Below are 23,347 nucleotides of genomic sequence, written 5' to 3' on the forward strand. Positions count from 1 at the left end.
TAACCAACAGTTGGTCCACCCTGTGATTTTCTTAAGGAATTTAATCAGCCTCTCCCTCCCAGGAAGAGAGGGGTGCCTATGTACACCTTCAACTTCTCCCTTCTGGGAAGGGATGGGGCCTGGTGGAATTTTCCAAAGGCCCTGAGCTGACCTCTTCAGTCTGATAGAATGTAATAGATTATTTCACTTTTCTCCTATCTGTTGAGACTTCCATTTTGATTGAGTATATGATCAGTTTTTAAGAAAGTTCTGTGAAGTGGTGAGACGGTATATTCTTTTGTGTTTGGGTTAAATGTTCTGTGATGTGTTACAAACATTTTGTTCATAACACCTATTATTTTTAATTTTTCTATGTTTATTTTTGTCTGGATGACCTGTCCATTGTTTTGAGTAGGGTATTTAAGTCTCCCACTCTTAATGTGTAAGAGTTAATATGTGATTTGAGCTTTTACAAACTTGGGTACCCTTGGATATGGGGCATAGTTGCTAAGAATTGAAATATCATGTTGGCGGATTTTTCCTTTGAGTATGAAGTATAGTTGTTTTCTCTTTTGATTAATTCGGTTTGAGGTCTATTTTGTTAGGTATTAGAATGGCTACACCAGATTACTTCTTAGGTCCATTTCTTTGGAAAATCTTTTTTTTCACCTTTTGAGGTAATGTCTCTCTTTGATGTTGAGTGTGTATTTGTTGTATGTAGCATAAAGATAATGTTTTCAGATCCATTCTAATAGCCTATGCCCTTTTTAACGGGTGTGATTTGTTGTTGTTGGTGGTTGTAGTGGTGGTGGAGGTGATGGTGGTGGTGTACGTGTATGTCTGCTTCCCTTATTTTGGTTTTGCTGATGTGAGATTATTTCTTGTCTTTCATAAGTGTAGTTACCCTCTTTGGGGTGGAGATTCTTTCTGTTATCTTCTGTAGGTTTGGATTTGTAAATAGATATTGTTTGACTTATCATGGAATATCTAGTTTTTTCCATCTATGGTTATTGAAACTTTTGTTGGGCATAGTAATTTGGGCTGGCATCTGTGATCTTTTAGAGTCTACAGGATATCTGTCCAGGCTGTTCTGGCTTTTAGATTGTCCATTGTAAAGTTGGATATAATTCTGATAGTTTTACCTTTATATGTTACTTAGTACTTTTTGCTTGCAACTTCTAATAGTCTTTCTTTGTTTTGTACGTTTAATGTTGTGAATGTTAGATGGTAAGGGAACTTTCTTTTCCAATCTAGTCTATGTGGTGTTCTGTATTCTTCTTGTACCTTTTAGGCATATCCTTCTTTAGGTTAGGAAATTTTTCTTCTGTGATTTCATTGAGAATATTTTCTGAACCTCTAAACTGGGATTCTTCTCCTTCTATTTTTATTATTCTTAGGTTTTATCTTTTCATAGTGTCCCAGAATTCCTGAATGTTTTGTTTCAGGAAGTTTTTAGATTTAGCATTTTCTTTGACCGATATGTATTTCTTCTATTTTGTCTTCAACACCTATTTACTCTTTTATCTTTTGTATTCTGTTCATGATGCCTGTTTCTGTAATACCTGTTTGCTTACCTATATTTTCCATCTCTATAATTCCCTCAATTTGCTTACTGCTTCTATTTTAATTTTCATATTTCATTCTCAGAAAACTTTTTTCCTTCAACTGTTTGTTTGCTTGCTTGCCTTTTCACTTTTTAAAAGTCATTTATTCATTTTCTCCAGTATTTCTGATTGTCTTTAAATTTCTTTAAAGAATTTTTCAACTTCCTGTTTAAGGACCTCTGTAATGTTCATAATTGATTTTAAGGTATCTTTCTTGTGCTTCAGCTGTGTTGGAATTTTCAGGGCTTGCTATAGTAAGATAGCTAGGTGAACAAGCATAGGATGAATTGTCCTGCCTGTTATTTGAAATATTCTTATACTGGTGTCTAGGCATTTAGGTTTTGGGCAATTATAGTTCTAGGTGTCAATTTCTGATTTTGTCTTTGTTGGATAATATTTTATTCTTTTTGTTTGTTTGTTTGTTTCCCCTTAGTCTTTTGGTCTTTATAGAGTGGAGTTCTGGCAACTTGTGTGGGCCTCTTGTCCATAGTGTTGAAGGCCAGCTTCGACACCACAGAGTAAACCAAGGAGGTTGGAGTGTGGAGTCAACAATTAGTCACTCAACAGAGTTCAGAGGGACCAAAACTTAAATTTTCTGGAGTCAGCAAGAAAGGGTTGAAATCACACACACACACACACACACACACACACACACACACACACACACTTGGTGAATGAAGAAGTTCTAATAAACTCCAACAGCTTCACATATACAGACAGACAGACAGACAGATAGGCAAGTATGTTGTCGGGTTGGAGCAAAGTTCCAAAGAGCCAACTCCAATAACTTTACTTGTTTCTTAGCTGTTTTATAACTCTTAAGACAAAGTTTTCTATGTAAGAAGAAATTTACCTCACAGACACAAATTACATATTTTCTAAAAACAATCACCACAAAAACATATTCTTCAGAAACAGATTAAAACCATTACACAAAAGAAAATTACAACAGGATTATTGATTACATATTCTTTATTTGGAAACTCATACCTAACTAAATATTTTCCATATATCTTTTTTTCATGCATAATACATGAAATGCATATTCCTATGTCTAACTTATGTAGGTCTTCTATTCTTGATTCTAACTTTAAACGTTTCATCAACTACCCTAACTTCTCAAAATTATTTAAATCAATATAACTTCCTAAAACTACTTAAGTCAAATCAAGAATTTCATAAAATCATTAATTCATCTAAATAGCATTATTTTAAGAATGTTCAACTTGATGTTGATGTGCAAGAAACTTGCTGAACAGAGTGGGTTATCACTCAGAAAGTAACACACCAGGCTATAGATAGTGAGCATCCCTTGATGCTCAGTCACACCGTGATAGGTATATGAGGAATATAGCAGTGACAAGCATGGGAAGACACATCAATAGTAAGAAGCAACCCTGGGATGAAGACTCTGGGGACCTGCCTTTCCAGGGTACAACTATCTCAGCTAAGCAAAACAGTGGACCATATCTAAGAAGCTTACTTGCCTAATACAGCTCTTCCTGCATGACATCTCCAACTGAGTTGGAGGCTGGACTTTTCGTAGCTAGTGTGGCCTTTGGTCAAGCATATGGTCTCCACCTGCATTGGGAGCTGGGACATGATGATAAAAGGAGTAGAGGGAAGATAAGGGTTAGTGTATGGAGTGTACTGAAAGAATGAATGAGGTCTGTATGTGGTCTGCCTGTCCTGGAGTTCTGGTAACTGGTATGGTCTCTGGTCCAGCAGTGTGTCTCTGCCTGAGACTGTCTCCTTGTTTTTCTGTCTGGTATAGCCTTCACCTGAACAGTGAATAACTGCCCAAGTTGGGGCAGAGGCATAGAAGCAGGGGTAGGTGATATTGTTGGAAAGAGTGCAATGGGTTGTTTTTTAGGGGGGAAACAAATGGAGGGATCATGAGGATTCTGTGAAGAGGTTGTTGTTCTGCATTTTGCCTTGCTACTGGGGTGTCAGAACACCACTGGGGAAAGAGAAAAGGCAAGGATGCTGGCTATGGTCGATCCTTCCTTGCTGCCACCAGGGTGCTGGGCTGGTGAAATGCCAATATTCTGTTCAGGGGAAACGAAAAGCAGCCTAAGATAGAGACCCAGCCCATGTTTCTCCAAGTGCGAACTGCTGGGATGGAAGCTGTTGTTCTCATGCTCCTGGACACCCTGAAGGGGCTGAGAACCTCGAAGAGTTGAGAACTGAGGTAAGGGAGCCGGGTGAGTGTCTGAGATGGTAATCCAGATTAGTTCAGGGTAAGTCCCAGGAGTGTGGAGAGGCCTTCTGTGGGAGACTTAGGTGCGGCTCTATATGACAAAGGCCTCCTCCAACAGAAGTTCTTGGCAAGAGACAGTCCTTGATTGTCCAAACTATTTATGGTGGAAAAGGATGCATACGACTTACTCAGGGTAAACCAGAGATTAAATGCCTTTTGTAGGAAGGGGTGCCTGGGAAGGGAGGCTTATTGGCTAAACCCTTGGGGCCTATCTAGATACCTCATTAGCATGGAGAACTCCACCAGCCACCACTGTCCTCTTAGTGGGGTGTTGTGGTCACATGCTTCAGGACAGGAATCTGGTCAGGATTTAGTGAACTGCCATTCTCAGCTAAGAGTTCATGGTTCTGACCTTTTGCTACTACCTTAGCAGTTTTTCTGTTGACACGATTCCACTTGCCCAACAGGAAGTGGGAAGCCTATTCTGTTCTTCTGACTGATGTGACCTTCATCTGATCAGGGACACCCCCTCCCACAGATTGTTAAATAATGTGTTACCTAATGTATTCAAATGATTGTCTAATACAGTGCTTCCTAACCTGTGGGCCACTTTGAAAGTCAAATGACTTTTTCACAGGAATCATAGAAGAACATAGGGAAAGACAGATATTTACATTATGATTCATAGTAATAGCAAAGTTACAATTTTGAAGTAGCAACACAAATAATCTTATGATTGAGGGTTGGGATCTTCACAACATTAGGAAGTATATTAAAGGGTCGCAACATTAAAATGATTGAGAACCACTGGTCTTATAGATCCATCCTTTGTGGTACCCACTGAAATTAAATCCTGCATACTCTGACTTTGTCACATATTTGCTGCCAGTTCAGTTGTTGCTCTAAGTTTGGTGAGCTAACCTACAACAAACATTAAGGGCTTTTCAGCTAATTTTATTCATTATTAACAAGTCCATTAAAAGATATTGCATTGTTTAAAATAAGTTGTCAGATTTCTCTCTGTCTTTATACATTGCAGTGAAATGGCTTCTTTTCTAGTCCATAGCTTCTAGCCAATCATTGTAAAGCAATTTTCTTTCATAAACATTTATCTGTTCTATGAAGATTTGTAAACTGAATAAAAGGAATAGAATATGAGATCTGATGTTCATTCAGTTATATTTGTTATCGCAAACTAGAATTTTACATTTGGTTGCATTTTTATGTCATCATTATTATATCATTTAAATTGTTTAAAATGTTTACATTTATACTTGTTATCCTTATTAAGCACAAAATCCCTCCAGTGTATCTTTAGGTATAAATTATTAGGATATGTACAATCAAAGTAAGTAGTATCAGAAATTGATATTCATTAGTTAAATGCTATTTTTAAAAGATAAAGTATTTGTCTATCACTTTTAGAGGGGAATGAAGAAAGCAGTATGATTTGTTTCTGTCAGGACACCTTAGGTCTAGATCACTGGGTTTTTCCTCTGTGGTTGGCTTTGGTTGCTTTTATTTTGCATAGGGTTCTTAGTGATTATGATAAGTGTTTCCTTAAACTTTGACTTGCATCAGCACATTTAAATATTAGCAATTAGATGTCAGATTGTATATAATTAACTATTTGAAGTGTATGAGGGTTTTGCCAGCATGTATGCACTCTGTGCTGGGGACTGGAAGACCTTCTCAGATTCCTGGAACTAGAGTTACAGGAAGCTATGAGCTAATATTGGGATGTTGTGGATGGAAACCAAGTCCTCTGTCAGAGCAGCAAGTGCTCTTAACTGTTGAGCCAACTCTCGAGCCCCCCTGTGACGAATTATTTAAGTACTTTCATAACCAAAATTTATTTTTGACCAAGCAAAAATTCATTGGATTGAGCTTTTAAAAATTAGAAAATATTTAATATGTGGAAATGAAAACAATTGAGCAATAATGAAAGATATTTATGTTGAATATAGGTTAAGATATAAGATATTTATGTTGGATATAGTTTATTTTAAAAAGTTTAATAACTCTCAGATTTTTCATGGAAATAATATGGTCAAGAAGGTATTCAAAGTAGTCAGACAAGTTGAGGGTGAAACACAGTGTACCCAGTTATCCTTGCTGCTGATTAGACTGAAGGTACATATTCTTGTTGCAGAGGAAACTAACTGGTTTGCACTGTGTTTAAGTTCATGTACTTCCTTTGTATTTCATGTAGAGCTGTGACTCCACAGAGGAACTCACAGCCCCCTTCTATTCTTAGCAGCCAAGTCAGAGCCAGTATTGTAGGTATCGAAGTAAATATCTATCAAAATGATGCCTTACTGTTTTCTAAGTTGAGTTTATAACAAAGAGCCAGTACTCACCAAAGTTTGTCTTGTTTCTAAGCCTGATTTTCTTGCATAAAGTAAGGAAGGGATGGTAGAAGAACACTTCTTAGAGACTTATTAAATACATTAGGTAACTTTAATTTCATAAATGCTTTTAGTTTTTAACAGCTGACTTAATTTTTCTCAGTTGCCTATCTATAAATTACTTAAAGTCCAAAAGCACCAAAAGTTGTTAAATACAAATTATTTCTTTCTATCACATATAGAAATAGAAGTTCATTTGGAAACACTTAAAGTGTTTGCAAGATGGGTAGACTTTTTTTTTTTTTTTGCTTGTTATATATATCTTATTAAGTGAAAATAAAGATTTTGACACTTTTTCCTTGCATTGTTTGATCTAAATTTATATTAGCTTATAGCTAATTAATATTTCAAATTCCATTCTTCATTTAGGCTAAAAATCTCATAGAGAGATTCTTCATTCAGCAAGTAGAAGTCCTAGGCAAGCGTGCCGAGCCGCTGCCTGAGATATACTACATTGAGGGAACCCTTCAGATGGTGTGGGTGAACCGCTGCTTTCCAGGGTATGGCATAAACGTCCTGAAGCATCCAAAGTGCCCTGAGTGCTGTGGTACGTAAAATTACATTTCACTTTTATGAGGATGAAATTCATTTACTTCAATTATTGTTTTCTTGATTTTACCTTATTCTTTTTTTTTTTTTTATTGGATTTTACCTATTCTGACTGGGGTAACATGATGCCTTAGTGTTTTCTAAAGCATCAGAACTTATAAAATAAATAATACACACACACACACAAAATGAACATATATTCATTATACCTATGTATTAGAATGGCTTGCACACTGTGGTTCAGCTAGTACAACATTGGTTGTCTACCAATGGAAGTTCCAAGAATCTAGTAGTTCTTCAGTCCATGAGATTGTATGTTTAAGCTGATCTTCAGTATATTTCAGAATCCCAAAGAAGCAGGCGCTAATGCTAAATAAAGAATGTATTTGCCAGCAAGAGTAAGGCCAACAAGTAGACAAAGAACAAGCACTTGTTTCTTCCATGTGCTTTATATAGATTGCCAGCAGAAGGTGTGGCCCAGGTTAAAGATGGATTTCCGCACCTCAAAAGTTCTGGATTAAAAGTGGGTCTTCCCACTTCAAATGATTTAATTAAGGAAAATATGTCCTCAAATGTGTACCCAGCCACTTGGGTGTTAGTTAATTCCAGATGTAGTCAAGTTGATAACAAATAGTAGCCATCATAAATGAATTCTCAAAGTTGTTTTGATTTTTATTTCTACAATTTCTAAGAATAATGAACTTTTTTTGAGATATTAGCCATTTTTATTTCTTTTTTGAACGTTCTCTGTTCAGAGATATAGTCCATTTTTTACCTGGGTTGCTTTCTTGACCTTTTGCTTTTTCAGTTTTGCATGTTCTGAGTTTCAGTCCTCTATCAGATATATAGCTGGAAAAGAGTTTTTGTGGGCTTCATCTACTCAGTTATCTACTTTATTAGACACTATTTTAGCTTTATGAGTCCCCATCTGTCAATTGTCAGCCTTAATTCTTGAGAAAATGGGGTCCTTTTCAGAAAGTACTTTCCTACTGCCATGTGTTATAGAGTGCTTTTTTTCCCCCTTGTTGTTTCTGCATTTTGGGTTTTACATTGAGGTCTTGTAGCAGCAGTGATTAATCTGCTCTAATTTTCCTAGTGTGTGCAGTATGAGTTCCTTGCTACCTGCCCCAGTGCTCTGCATTCCCAAATGAAAGACACACAGAAACACACACAGACACACAGACACACCACACACACACACACACACACACACACACACACACACACAGAGCCTTATATTTAATATACCTTAATCAGCTCAATGACTGGGCCACTCTCAAACTTCTATGTTGCTAACGCTTCCCCTCTGATACTTCAGACTCTGATACTCCTGAGTTATTACTTACTAAAATCCATATTCCATCTTTTCTGCCTTAGACTCAATTGGTGGTGGTGGTGGGGGGGGGCTTGTTAGGGCTCAAGCCACTCTTCTCCAGCTCTTACATGATTGGTATGCTTCTCTTCCAGGATCTTTTCCAGCAAAGGTAATTCTGCTTCTTTTCATGTTTCCCTTGCCTGTGAATCCTAATGCTTCTGCCTCTGTCTCCCTGCCCAGCTATTGGCTACTGGCCACTTCACTTACTAATCGAAGCCAACTGGGGGCAGTTACATGCAGATGTGCAGATCCCATGTAATTTTGGGGGACTGAATTAACATAAGTGGCATTAGATCCAATCCTCAAGGCTGTGGTTCATTTCTAGTTTATTTTTGTATAAGGTGCTATTTAATTCTTCTACATCAGGCATCCAGTTTTTTCAGCACCATTTGCTGAAGATAATGTCTTTTCTCTGATATGTAGTTGTTGCAAATATCAAATGACTGTAATTACAGGACACACATTTGGGTCTTTTGTTTTCTTCCATTGATTTAAATGTTTTCTGTTGTTGATGTTTCTTTGTTTTTACCATGCCATTTTTATTACTATACAGCTATGTAGAACCGTTCCTTGCATTTCAGGGATAAAGCCAACTTAATTAGGGTGGATAATCTTTTGATATATTCCTTTATTTGGCTTTTAAGTTTTTTGTTTGTTTGTTTTGTTTTTTGTTTGTTTGTTTTTGTTTTTAGAGACAGGGTTTCTCTGTGTAGCCCTGGCTGTCCTGGAACTCACTCTGTAGACCAAGCTGGCCTCAAACTCAGAAATCCGCCTGACTCTGCCTCCCAAGTGCTGGGATTAAAGGCGTGCACCACCACTGCCCGGTGCTTTTAAGTATCTTATTGGGGACCCCCAAATTTATGTTGATCCAGAGATGCTTACCTAATTTCCTTTATGTGTGTGTTTTTCTAGTAGAGTAATACTAGCTTTGTAGATACCTTTTGGAGAACACCTTCTGTTTTTTTCTTTTTTGAATAATTTATTAAGTATCAATTGTAGATCTTCTTTGAATGTTTGGTAGAATTCTGATGTGTATCCATCTGAGACTGGTCTTTTTATCACTGTTAAGAGCTTGTCAGTGTATCTGTTTAAATTATTAATCTTTTCTCAGCTTTGATGGTTTGAATGAGTTTAACACTGTGTCCATTTATTTTAGAATTTCTAACTTAATGAATTATAGCTTTTTAAAGTATTTCCTTAAAACATTGATTTTTTTTTTTTGGTGTCAGTTGTAATGTTTTCTTTTTTATCTCTCATTGTGTTGATTTGGGTTCTCTCTCTCCTTTGGCTAATTAGGCAAAGAGTCTGATGAACTTGTTTATCTTCTCACACACCCAGCTCTTAGATTTGTACTTGATTGCTTATACTGGTTTTTTTTTTGTATTAATGTCTTAATTTTTGTTCTGATTTTTGTAATTTCTTGCCATCTACTATATTTTTTGCATGTTTTTCCAAGTTCTTGACTTGTGTTATAAGGCATAACACCAGGATTATAGCAGAATACTGAAAGTACCAAGAGAAAAAAATCGTAAGTTCCATATAAAGGAAAACCCATTAGGGATAGCTGAGTGGACGTGGATATGAAGCTACAACTGGAACATGTACAACTCACCACTAGTTATCTCACTGAAGACAGTGATTTTCTCTCTGAAATCCTCTATTGCCCTTAGCTCTTCTGGGTAGAGTGTGGCCCAAGGAGCCCCTGTCCCATGACTGACTGCATGTTTTTATGTAGGGCCTGTGTAAGAGGCTATAGCTGCTGTGAGTTCATAAATGCTTCAGTCATGTAAATACTTAATACCTACTAGACAGCATTTCACAGCCCTGTCTTACATTGCTTTCTTTCCAGCCTCTTGTGTGTATTCTTTGAACTTAGAGGGGGTGGTATGGGTGTTGCTTCTTTTTTAATGTTGAACATTCAGCTGTCATATTCTTCTCAGCTCCTCATACCTGAGTTTCTGCATTCGCCACCATTAGCTGCTAAGAGAGGTTGCTTTGATTGAGTCTGAGGGCAGCACTAGTCCATGGATATAAGCAAATGGTTTTGATACTATATTCACTTAGGAAAATAAGAATAGTAGGTTGACTCCTACTGCCTATGACTTCCTAAGTCTTGAACTTATACCTATGCCCACAATACTAACCATGAACTCACGTCTACAGAACAGACCTCAGATCCAACTAGTGATTGTTGGTGACCCACATAACAGCTGTGACATTGCAGCACCAGTGAGTGCTTCTAGGCAAGAAAAAGAGTATTGTACCCAATGTATCTGGGTTAAACCATGGCCAACATTTCATTCTCCAGATGCCTGCATAGAAATTTTCAGCATTATGAAAGCTATCCAGCTGAGAAGAAGCTTCAGGTCAATTCCCGCATGGTTCCTCTGTATTCTACAAGCTATATAGTATCTTTAGTAATAGGGTTTTACTATCCATTTCTGGTAGGCAGTCAATGACAAATGATTATAATTTAAATAATTTTGATAACATTTGGGACTTTGTTGGAAAACAGCTTCCACAGACTGTGTCCCACACCTGCCGGTGGAGTTTTCCTTTATTAACTCATGGCTTCTGATATCAGCATTATCTGCATAATCATGCTGCCTCTGTTCAGAACTTTATTTAAATTGTGTTTTTTAATTAGGTTGCAAACCAGATTTCTATATGGGTTTTGGTACTTTCATAGTTTCAGTAAACTCTCTCTCTGCATCTCCTATTTCTACATTGCCCATCTGTACCCTGTTTAAATATTGTTACTCCCAGTATTTTCTACTTCTATTTTTACAGTACATGTCTTTTACCATTCTCATCTTCTTGAAAAATTCTTCCCTGTTCCACAGTGGTTCTTTTATCACTTCTATGTCTCTGCAGATATTCCACTTCAGTCAATAATATAACAATTCCAAGCTCTCATCCATATATGATAGAAAACATGCAGCATTGATTTTCCAGGCTTTCTATATATTTTTATTTTTTTATATTTTATATACTTTATATTTTTATATACTTGCTCACCATATATTTTTCCAGTTCAATCCTTTTTTTTGAAATTTTCATAATTTACCTTTTCTTTATAGTAGAATAAAACTTCACAGTGTGTATGTAATGGGTAGATTGGTCTATAATTTTCTTTTCTTCTGTTTTTATGTCATTCTTTGGTCTTGGTATCAGGGAAATATTTGTTTTATAAAAGAGTTTGGAAGAATTCTTTCAATTTCTGTTTTACAGACTGATTTGAGATGTTTCCATTTGGCTTTTCACATACCCTTCTGGTTAAACTTTCCCCTGCCCTTAGGTCTCCATTCTCCTGCATCACGAGCCTTTTGTCCCAACTATTCTACCTCTTTATTTTCATTGTACTGACACTGTGCTCTTCTTCCTTGCTTAATGCATTCCTATGAGACATGAGTCAGCCTCCTCCTAATTTCTTGGATTTCCCTTGTACTATTTCACCATCAAATTAACTACATGAAATGGAGTTGAAGCCAAGATTCATATATGAGAGTGAACATGTGATTTTTGTCATTCTGGGCTTAAGTTCAAATTCTATCCATTAGCCTATAAATTCATTTTTCCCATCAGTCAAATAATTCCATTTTGTATACTAGCTTCTTTGTCTTTTCATCTATTGATGTCCATCCAGATTAGCTCTTATTTCCTACGCATTCAGAATGGATCAGCAATGGACATGAAATTAATTTTAAAGTCTTTTTGTAGTAGGGCATAGTTCTTTAGGTGGATTCCCAGGAGTGGTATAGCTGGGTTGTATGGCAGGTTAGTTTCTAGGTTTTATTTGTGTGTTTTAAAGTTGATTCTATACTTAGTTACAATATAGTTCTACTAGTTTGCACTCCAGTATCTTATGAAAGTTCCCCCTCTCTACATCCACTCTAGCATTTGTTGTCATTTGTAACCTTGATGATGACCATTTTGACTGAGGTGGGTGGAATCTTAAATAGTTTTAGTCTGCAGTTTCCTAATTGTTAAGGATCTTGAACACTTCATTGTTTACTAGTCCATTGTGCTTTTTCTTTTGAAAATGTTCTCTTTGGTTCCATGATCCATTGTTTTTGTTGAGTTGTTTATTTCGTCACTATTTTGTTTTTAACATTTTAAAAAAAATATTGGGAGGTTCAAGTTCTGCATAATGTGTTTTGGTCATATTCATTCTCTTCCAGCTCTTCCCAGATTCACACTCACACTAACTTCTCTGATCACTAAACCCTGCAGTCAGTTTCCCCCCCGCCCCCTCTCTATCTCTGTCTCTGTCCCTTTGTCCCTCCTCTCCCCTCTCCCTTATCTCGATGCCTGCCCAAAATAATCTTGGAAGTATGCTTTTCCAGTGGAGCATGGTCAACTTCTCAGAGTCTATGCTAGAGAAAACTGATCCTTCTTTTTCTAGCAAGTAATAGTTGCCAGTTGTTTCACAACTGTGGATAGGATTGTGTATCAGCACCTTTTCTATGTTGGGATTTGGTCTGGCTTAGGCTTTCATAGGTTTTATGAATACTGTCAGAAATATAGTTAGTTCATATGTGTACCTTCTCTGCTGTGTTCAGATTTTAATTTACACCTTCTGTCTCTTACACTTTTTCCACCTCGTCTTCTGCAATTATTCTTGAGCCTTGTGAGTGGGTGTGTGGTACATATATTCATATGTATCTTATATATGTATATTATATATAGTTATATATAATAAGACATTCTGTACTCTCTTATTCTCTGCACTTTGGACAACTTTGAGTCTCTGTGTTAATCACCATTTATTCAAAATAGAAACTGCTCTGTTGAGAGTTAAGAGTTGCACTAATTTAATCTGTGGTTATATCAGTAAACTATTTGGAGTTGCTTTACTTGCTATGTCAACTTAGCAGTGTAATAGTAGTAATTTCTTATCTAGAGTGTATGATCTGTATAGCCATAGGTTCTTGGCTCAATAATACTACCAGGGATGTATGCTGTATCATGGATTTGGCCTTAAATTTAATCATAATGTATGTAGTTATTCCTATACCATGCATACTATTAGTACATCACTGAATATATTTTGACAGGGCAGTCATTAGCTCACAGCATTTATAGCTAGGTAAGCCTAATGATACTTTTCTCTAGTAGCAAGCATAGCACCTTCCACCACTATTTCTCTGTGTTTTATGACTAAAGTATATGGTGTCTTCCATGATAGGGCCTATGAGCAAGAATGATGTTTTGATATTCTTTGGCTTAATACGGTTTTAGTGCCAGTTTTTGTCCATATGTTAACTAGAGGGATCAGTTTGTAAGTTTCTTTGCTATGTCTTTGTCTCATTTTGTATCAGTATATTGTGTTGTAAAATGTCTAGAAGTCTTCTTTCCTTTTATATTTTATGGAATAATTTGAGTAATGTTTGTGTTTAATCTTTGAGGTTCTGGAATAATTTTTTTTTAGCAAATCCTTCATCTTGTAAGCTTTCTTTTGTCACTGAAAGACATTTTATTGCAGCTCCAATCTCATTGCTTGTTATGCATCAGACTATTTATTTTACCTTGGTTCACCTTTAGGTTGTAATACACAATTAGAAATCAAGGGTATTCTTATGACTAGGTTTTACTGGTAACTATAGTAATGTCTCTTTTAGTCACTAATTTTATTAAGTTAGGTATTCTCTCATTTGTTTATCTGGCTAAAGGTTTTTCAATCATATCTTTTCAAAGAACTGTGTTTTATTTCATTAATTCATATATTTTGTTTCTAACTAATTAATTTCGTGCTTGATTCTGTTTATTTCTTTACTTTGTAGGGCTGTTTAATATGTCTTATATTTTTCCAAAGTATTAAGATGTTTTATTAACACTTATTTGAGATTTTTCAAAATTTTTGATATACACACGTAGTGCTCTAAACTCTACTTTTAGGATTGTCTTTATAATTTCACATATCTTTTTGTATGTTGTGCTTTCATTTTCAGTTGAAATTTAGATGCCTTAATTGATTTCTTGAGTGACTCACTCGTGCTTCAACAGTGTCTTCTTTCATTTACATGAGTGTCTGTCATTTCTGTACTTTGTGTTACTCTTGAAATCTGTCTTCTGTTGTGGTCAAATAAAACATAAAATTTCATTTCTGTCTTCTTATATAGGTTGAGATTTGCTTTGTTTCCCAATATGTGATTTTGGTGAAAGTCCAATAGGCTGCTGGAAATAGTATATATTGTAAATTGTTTGATTTATGTTATCATTGAACTCAAACTTTCTTGTCTTTCTTTCTTTCTTTCTTTCTTTTTTTCTTTCTTCCTTTCTTTCTTCCTTCCTTCCTCCCTCCTTCCCTCCCTCCCTCCCTTCTTCCCTCCTTCCCTCCCTCCCTCCCTTCTTTCCTTCTTTCCTTCCTTCCTTCTTTCCTTCCTTTGTTTCTCTTTCTTTCTTTCTTTCTTTCTTTCTTCCTTCCTTCCTTCCTTCCTTCCTTCCTTCGTTTCTCTTTCTTTCTTTCTTTCTTTCTTTCTTTCTTTCTTTCTTTCTTTCTTTCTTCCTTCCTTCCTTCCTTCCTTCCTTCTTTCCTTCTTTCCTTCCTTCCTTCCTTCCTTCCTTCCCTCCTTCCTTCTTTCTCTTTCTTTTCTTTTTTCTTTCTTTCTTCCTTCCTTCCTTCCTTCCTTCTTTCCTTCCTTCCTTCCTTCCTTCCTTCCTTCGTTTCTCTTTCTTCCTTCCTTCCTTCCTTCCTTCCTTCCTTCCTTCCCTCCTTCCTTCTTTTTCTTTCTTTCTTTCTTTCTCTCTCTCTCTCTCTCTCTCTCTCTCTCTCTTTCTTTCTTTCTTTCTTTCTTTCTTTCATCACTTTGTACCCTGATTGCAGCCCCCTCCTCTCCTCTGCTCCCAGTCCCACTCTCACAAACCCCTCCCCCAACTATCCCTTTCTCTTCTCCCCAGAGAAGGAGAAGACCCTTATGGGTACCATGGCACATCAAGTGTCAGTAGGACTAAGTAGTCTCTCACTGAGGCCAGACAAAGCAGCCCAGCTAGCAGAAAGAGATCCAAAGGTAGCCAACAGACTCAGTTTTCATATGAGTCCCCTAACAATTGGAGCAGGGACTGTCTCTAAGATATTTATCTGTCTCATATGAGTAGAGGGCCTAGGTCCAGCCCAAGAATGCTCTTTGGTTGGTGGTTCAGTCTCTATGAACCTCTCTTGGGCTTGACTCAGTAGGTCTTTTTGTGGTATTCTTGACTCCTCAGCTCCCTCAATCCTACCTCCCCCCCCCCCCGCCCCCAACCTCTTGCACAAGATTTCTGAGCCCTAGCTAATGTTTGGTTGTTGGTCTATGCATCTGTTTCCATCAGCTGCTGGATGAAGCCTCTCAGATGACAGTTGTTCTAGGCTCCTGTCTGCAAGCATAGCAGAGTATCATTAATTGTGTCAAGGGTTGGTTCTTGCCCATGTGGTGGGTCTCAAGGTGAGCTAGTCATTGGTTGGCCATTTTTTCAATCTCTGCTCTTTCTTTATCCCTGCCCATTTTATAAGTAGGACAAACTTGGATTGGAGGTTTTGTGGGTAGGAACTTCCACTGGCAGTTCTGCCTCACTACAGGAGGTGGTCATTTCAAGCTTCATATCTGTAGCCTTCCAGCAGCCACAGATGAATTGGATTCACCTGAAAGAAGAGCTGGAAATGAAAAAGAGATGGAGGGGTGAAAGAAACATGGAACCAAGACAAAGTTCTCTGATCAAAGTTTAATATTCAGCTTGTGTATATATAGGGAATGCCCTACCTAATCCATCATTTGTTTCAGCTGAATTATGGATTATGTCCTGGATTATGTTGCAAGTCATGGTCAATGGGTAGTCTATTCATGTAGGAATTTGCATGAGCAGCCATCCTAGGTGGATGACTCCATCTAGGTCACAAGGTCTTTCCAACCTGACCAAGGCTGGGGAAGGGTACAGTTCCCCCTTTCCAGATTTTTAAACATGAGCAGTACCAGTAGCTGAATGAGGGGCACAAGATTTACTTGTTTTCCATCATCCCATCTAGGGTAGAGTGGCCTGGTGACTTTGTTTGGCTTAAGTTGGTGTCTATATTGCTCCTTATTACCCATCATGGAGAGCATAACATAGCATTGATGTCTTAGGTCTGTAGGAGCTCAAGAACACGCTTACTCATCTCTGACTACTGGACTTCTATGGCACACTCTTTCCCATACAGACCAAAGCCACATATGAATTCAAACCAAAGGACCTATGAGCATGCACTCAAGCATTTCTTCATAGTGATGGAGAACTGCCATGGTGAATAGCTGAGCTTGTGGAAATCGATCCTTTATGAAGGCAACCAATCTGTTTAAGATACAAGATCCAAAGGTTAAAAGCAACAAGTTTATAATTAATGGTTTAAGCAGTATAGAAATTAAAGTTGTAAGTGGGAATGGTCCAGGTATCTAATCACTGCTAATTGGCAAGGATCAAACACAAAGTCTTGCCACCAGGTATATGGTGGGTGGCTTTGAGTATTAATAAAAACACTTTTTCTCCAGTAAGAGTAGAGACTACACTCCAGGTTATTTCAGCTGGCTGATAGGGATTCTGAGCTGTCTTCATCATTAGTATCATAATCATTAGGCTCAAGATCTGTGTTCACTTGACAGACCAGTCTTTCAGGCAACCATAGAACTCCGTTTTCTTTTTGTGAAAAAACACAGACAGAACCTCAGCCCCAAATTAAAATAGGTTCAGGATCATTCCATGTATTAGTTCAGGGGTCTTTCCATTTGACCCTGGCAAATGAGCTGGACGTAACTGGATTCAAGTGGTGATCTGCAGACTAACCTTTAGCATCAGTTTGCAAAAATTATAAAACAAATAAGACAAAAGCAAGGTATGCTTTTGGTGATCTTGGAGGGTATAACTCCCCCTCCTTTATTTTTAAAAGCCAATTTTTCAGAGTATGATGCTCATGGTCAATGATTCCTTGTCCCGTTGGGTTATAAGGGATTTCAGTTTTATGTTCAATACTAAATTCCTTACATAATGATGTAAAGTTGTTTCCAGTATTACCTGGCCCATTATCTGTCTTGATGACTTTAGATAATCTCATAGCATTAAAGGCTTGTAAGCAATGATCAATTACATTTCTAGAAGCTTCTCTCATATGTAGAGAAGCAAAAAGGAATATTGAACAAGTGTCGGTGCAGACATGTATATATTTTAATTTTTCAAATTCTGTATAATGAGTTACATCTATTTGCCAAATGTGTTTGGGCATAAGGCCTCTTGAATTAGCCCCTAAATGAGGGACTGGCGATAATATAAAACAGGGCATTGTTTTACAATCATTATAGCCTGCTCATAAGTGATCTTATGTCAGAGACTTAAGGTGTGACTAGAGAGGTGAAATTTATTATGATCACATCTAGCCAATACAACAAGATCTGAAATTAAGGCTTCTCTCATTAAAGCTTTGTCAATGCTATCTCATTGCCTGCAGCTAAAGGTCCAGGAAGATCAGAATGAGCTCGTATATGACCAGTATAAAAGGGATTTTTTTTTTCTCTCAATAAAGGCCACTGATCAACCCTCACTGGAACATTATTAAACCACTGGATTTTATCAGAATGGGATACAGACAAGATAGAGGCCATTATGGAAAATGCTCCAAGCCTCTAGTGTTAGAATGAGTCTTAGTCCTTTCAAATGTCCCAATGCCTTGTCCTTTTTCTAGCCCTCGACCAGGTAAAAATCCTTGTCTTAGCATTTGTTTAGTCACTACTTTATTAGGGCTGCACATCATAAGACCCATCTGTGACAAGAGATCCCTTCGCACAGGGTAACAGGCAAATGTTGCATGATGTAGGGTTGAATTTGTCCCGAATTGTCCTCTTCAGCTCTTATGTTAGAAGTTTAGAACTCTGTTTTGGGTTATTGGCATAACCAATCTCCTGAAGATGAGTGAGAGTATCAGATAAAAGCCAAGTTGAAGACCAGTCTTATCCTATAATAATTGTCACATCAGCCCCAGTATCTATTAATACTTCAAAACTTTTTCCTTCAATTATTAGTTTGAGGTTAGGCCTCTTATTAGTAATAGACTGAACCCAGTACACATCAGAACCAAAGCCATCTTGTCCTCTCTTACTCTTAACAAAATTAGAAGGTAGTGGATGCAAGGGAACTAAAACTAGTTGAGCAATTCTTTTGCTAGCCGGTGCAATTATAATGCCATGGGGAGAAGCAGCCATAATTTTAATTTCTCCTGCATAATTATCTATAACTCCTGGCCCATAAGATGTGGGTTGTTAGTGGCTTGGAGTCTGAGGCTGAACTCTCCTCTCCAAGAAACAAGCAAGGCAATAAAAAGTCCTGTTATCACTGTTTCTAAGGAATTCTCAGGATAACCAAAATATCTGAGCCTACTTCCCTGTCCTAGCCCAAAGTCATATTCATGCCTGAAGCCTACTTCTTTGTTCTTTGTTAGATTCCTGCCTGAAATTACTTCCCAGTTTTAGCCTAAAATTAGATTCCTGCCTGAACTTACTTCCTTGTCATGGCTCAATGTCAGATTCCTGCCTGAGAGTCTCTAAAAATTCTACCAGCTGCTTTTAGGAGCCTCTCCACAAATTCCTGAAACAGTTCATTAGGGCCTTGTTTAATATCAGGTAAATTCCCACTGAAATTCTCTTTAGTTGGTAGTTGATTCCAAGCATGGCAGGCAGCCATTGCAATCTGTGCATACACTGCTATGGGTAGACCAACCTGATTAGCATTACCTTCATATTGGCCCTCTCCCAGAAGCATGTTAATATCCCAATCTGTGTTACATGCCTGAGCATTCATCATGGCAGTTCTCTTACTTGTTTTGCACCATTCAGAGCTCTAAAGTAAGTAATCTGATGAAGTAGCCTTACATATAGTTTTCCAATCTTGGGGGGTTAAATTTGATTCTACCATTGTATCCAATAAAGCTTCTGTAAAAGGTGTGGTAGACCTATACTGTACCACAGCTGTTTTTAATTCTTTTATAATTTTGAACTCCAATGCCTGATATTGTCTGACTCTATTGTCCTGCTGGTCAATTATATCAATTACAGGAAAGGCTATCATGTCAGATGTATCTTCCCATTCCTGCGAGCTTGATCCACAGCTCTTTCTGGTGGCAATTGGCACATTTCAAAATTATTGCTCTTTCTTGCACCTGATAGAGTCTTTAACTCCTGTAGCTCATTAGTCAATTTCTGCAGTTTAATTTTCATCTCTAATTTATACACTTGCATGTCCATCTGGGCACCATCTGCTGCATCAAAGATTATAGGCAAAACAGTAGGTGCATAGGGAGGCCAATCCTCATTATAATGTTTGGCAACCCCTTCTTTTAATCCAGTCCCTTCTCTGGGTCTAATTCATTGTCAGAGACTCCATTTTTTTAAAATCTGTGCTGTGAAAGGTGTACAAGGTCTATACTTCTCTGATTTAGAGTTGAGAGGGCCCTTTTTTGTGAAAACCCTCTGTGAACAGTTCTTCAAGCTGTTCCTTGGCAGCAGTTAATGCCTGCATGATCTCTTTATCTATTTTATTATTCATAGCATCTTTTATAAGCTCCCACATGCAGAAGGTGTTAGGATCTGCTTGGGTGGTTCTCAGAACTTCCCAGGTTTTCTTATCCAAAGTTTCTTTTTGTGGGAACAATGGACAGCATAAATCTATTTAAGCCAAGAATCTTTTTAACATCCAATTTGAAAAATCTGTTCCTCTCACCTGAAGCAGCTCTCTTAGGTGGTGGACAAATGCCTGTTTGGAATCCTCCTGTCCCATAATTCACTATCACCCGTAGGTGAAGTTGGCGTCAGGTCAACACCTATTCAGCCTATCTTGTATCCCCTTAATGCACCTTCTGCAACACAGCCTCCAAAAGATAACCTGCGCTAGCATCAATTATGTTCATTGCTTGCCAACATGTGGAATACAATACTTCTTTATTTTCTGTGGAGCTCCACCAAGACAGCATTTCTCAGTCATTCCCTCCATTTTCAGGCCCCTCATTCAGGTGTCACCTGTAGCTGTCCAGTAGCCACAGACAAGCTGGGTTCACCTGAAAGGAGGGCTGGAAATGAAAAAGAAATCGAGGGGTGAGAGAAACATGGAGCCAAGACAAAGTTCTCTGATAAAGGTTCAAAGTTTAGTATTCAGCTCTTGTATATAGAGGGAAAGTCCCACCTAACCCATCCTTTGTTTCAGCTGAATTATGGGATTATGTCACGGATAATGTCACAAGTCAAGGTCAGTGGGCTATCTATTCATATAGGAATTTGCATGTGCAGTCAGGGTGGATGATCACCTAGGTCACAAGATCTTTTCATCCTGCTGGGTCATGAGGTAGAACTATTTTCCGTTTTCTGAGAAAGCACCAAATTGGTTTCCAAAGTGGTTGTACAAGTTTATACTTCCACCAGCAATAGAGTATTCTCCTTGCTAGACATCCTCTGTAGCATGTGCTGTCTTTTGAGTTTTTGATCTTAGCTTTTCTGATAAGTATAAGATGGAATCTCAGAGTCAGTTTGATTTGTATTTCCCTAATGACTAAGGACATTGCAAGATCCCTTTAGTTACTTGTCTTCCAGCAATCTATTGAAGCTTGGAATTTTTTTCTTGGATCCAAGGTTTTGTTTACTAGAAGGACTCTAACCAAATCTTCATTCAATATCTTTCCTGTCTTAATCTGAACTCTTCTGCACTCTCTCTGCAACTTTCACTAGACTTCTCAATCACTTCTTTCTTAAATCTGTAACTTCTTCCTAATGTTTGGCACTAACTAATTGATGAAAGCCAGGGCTACTGTAGTAGAATTCTCTGTTTCTCAGGGTCTATGTGTGTATAGCCTTACACATATAGTCTTTATGACCAGTTCAAGACTTTATGCCTCTGGACTTTTATCAATTTTCTGTCTAATATCATATCTAAACCTTGGCCAAATTATTCTTGAGACCTGCTGAAAGAGCCATTGGTGAATCTGGAGAAGCTCTCTATCTTCTACTGCATAAAAGTCCCAATCTGGGTGGGTTTCCTATGGGGCCAGGAGCCAGATTCTTGGCCTCTGTCTATGGTGAAGAAAACGTGTAAAAGCTTTGGGGGTAGGTATCTGCACTGAGTGCCCTAAGGTGCATGGAGAGAGTGGTTGTTGCTTCTCAGTGGGCTGAGTATGGCAGGATGGTGTCAGTGAAGACCCTCTCTTTACAACTTAGAGACCACATCTGTTCAGACAAGGAGTAAGCATTTCTCCTGGCAAGAAGGATAGCTATTTACTGAACAAAATAAGTGACCAGGAGTCTCTTGCAAGCTCTGGTGAGGGATACATCTGCCCACTTGGGGCCTCTCCTGTCCAGTCTGTCCAGGTGTTGATCCATGCTATCTGGGAACTCAGCCCTCAACTCCCTAATCAGGGAAAGCCTGATTAGGGCAGCAGAAGGCCCCAGCCTTAGATCTTCTAGGAACCCTGGATGCCAGTGTGCACTGTGCCTGCACTAGGTAAAGGGGTACGTCGAGGGAAGAGCCTGTGTGAGCCATACAATATGGAGCTGGTCCTGAGAAAAAAAGGGAATCACCAAGTGAATCCTGGGAATTGAACTCGGTATCTCTGGAAGAGAGGTTTGTGCTCTCAACCTTGGAGCCATCTCTCCAGGCCTAAACCTGGTGCTGCCAAGAAGGATGGAGCTGGCTGCTGGGCTGGAGTTGGCTCCTGTTGTTCCTTGTCACCTTGTGGCTTTTCCTACTAACGAAGAAGGTTACCAGGGGGAAAGAAGGACGACTTTTGAAACACTTTACCTTTTACTGCTGACACTCTGGGGAGATAAAAGGTCCCCCTCTGGTGGCCATCCAATATCAAAGCTGGCCACTCCAAGTTGCAATAAGTGGTCCTTAGCCCTAACTTTCTTAAAATGAGTCAGAATAAGATTAAGGTGAGAAACAGTTTGTCCCATGGCATCTGTCACAGTCCAGTACAAGTAAAGGCCAAACAACAAAAGAAACAGAATAGATGGGCACAAAATAGCCACTCAATCAACTGAAAACAAAAATGAATCCAAAGACTCAGAGTCACAGATTCACAGATTCCCACTTCAGAAACGGAAAGCAACTGATGGTGGAGCTCTCTATCTTCCACCAAAAATTCTTTCAACTGACAAGTAGGTACTTCGTCCACTCCCTGTGATCTAGAACATCTTCCTGACTCCCATGGCTTTGACCCTCCAGTCTGTCCGCTCTTAGCCACTCCTTGCCAGAGACTCCTTATACAGATACCTCGAGCCTTTTTTCAAAAACCGAAAGCAAGAACAAGCACAGACAATATACAAAGACATAGACACACACCTGGCAGATGTCAGACCCTCTGGGTTGGGGTCCCGTGGAAGTCTGGGGGTTCCTGGCCAGTTCACCAAATGTTGTACCCAGATTGTAAAATCCCCAAAGAGACCACTAGGAATCACAACCCGATGTAATCACATGAGGGTCTTTATTAACTAAAACCAAGATAAAACTTTTCACCATTTGAAGACAGAACTTTCTTGATTTTGTGTTAATTTAATTTTTGCAAATTGCCTGATTTCCAGAGCCAGTATCTATGAAAGAATGAAGGCCAAAAGCTTTCTAATAGTCCCTCGATGATTTTTCTGTAATTTCAGTACATTTTGATAATTGTCTACATTACCTAGGTTGCTGATGTGCATAAGAACTTTTCATTGATAACACCTCAGATGATATTAGTTGATCATTTGTATACTCTTTTATAATACATACCAATTTAAAACTTTGCTATACTTTCTATCAAGTTATATATGTTTTTATATATTCTAATCAATGTACCTGAAATAGTTTCCTACATTTGTTCTTTGACTTTTGCATTTATGGCTTTTTATTAAGTTTTTAATTTTAGTGTATATCAGATAATTTTTATTTTGTTAATATCCCCCACTTTAGGAAATCCCATGTCCAAAGTTCATAATAGTTTACTTTCTAAATTTCTTTTTGTAATGTCAGTACTGGCCAGTCATCAAATGTTTCCTTTTGACCTAATTTAATAAATGTAGTGTTCTAATATTGGTCTTTAGATTTAAATTTATTTCAAAAAATTGCCTTAACAGAGCAAAATGTTTTAGTATATACTGTACTGGAAATAATGCTGCAGTCAAACATTCTATGCTCTGGTGCATTTTCTGATCAAATTTAAATTCTAAACTTATTAGGTCATTTGTTTTATCATGAACTCACATATTTTCATGCT

At 37.9% G+C, this 23,347-nt stretch overlaps 1 protein-coding gene across 3 annotated transcripts in view; it reads left to right on the top strand.

The window, feature by feature from the left end:
* Zpbp (zona pellucida binding protein) overlaps positions 1-23,347 on the top strand; it is a 188,955-nt gene that overhangs the window by 137,341 nt on the left and 28,267 nt on the right. For all 3 annotated transcript variants that reach the window (XM_076938133.1, XM_076938132.1, XM_034508180.2), the window contains exon 7: positions 6,561-6,738. In XM_076938133.1, the coding sequence (XP_076794248.1) occupies positions 6,561-6,738 (178 nt within the window). The remainder of the gene's footprint in view (positions 1-6,560; positions 6,739-23,347) is intronic.

Source organism: Arvicanthis niloticus, chromosome 7 (genome assembly GCF_011762505.2).
Source record: "Arvicanthis niloticus isolate mArvNil1 chromosome 7, mArvNil1.pat.X, whole genome shotgun sequence".
NCBI classification, from domain to species: domain Eukaryota; kingdom Metazoa; phylum Chordata; class Mammalia; order Rodentia; family Muridae; genus Arvicanthis; species Arvicanthis niloticus.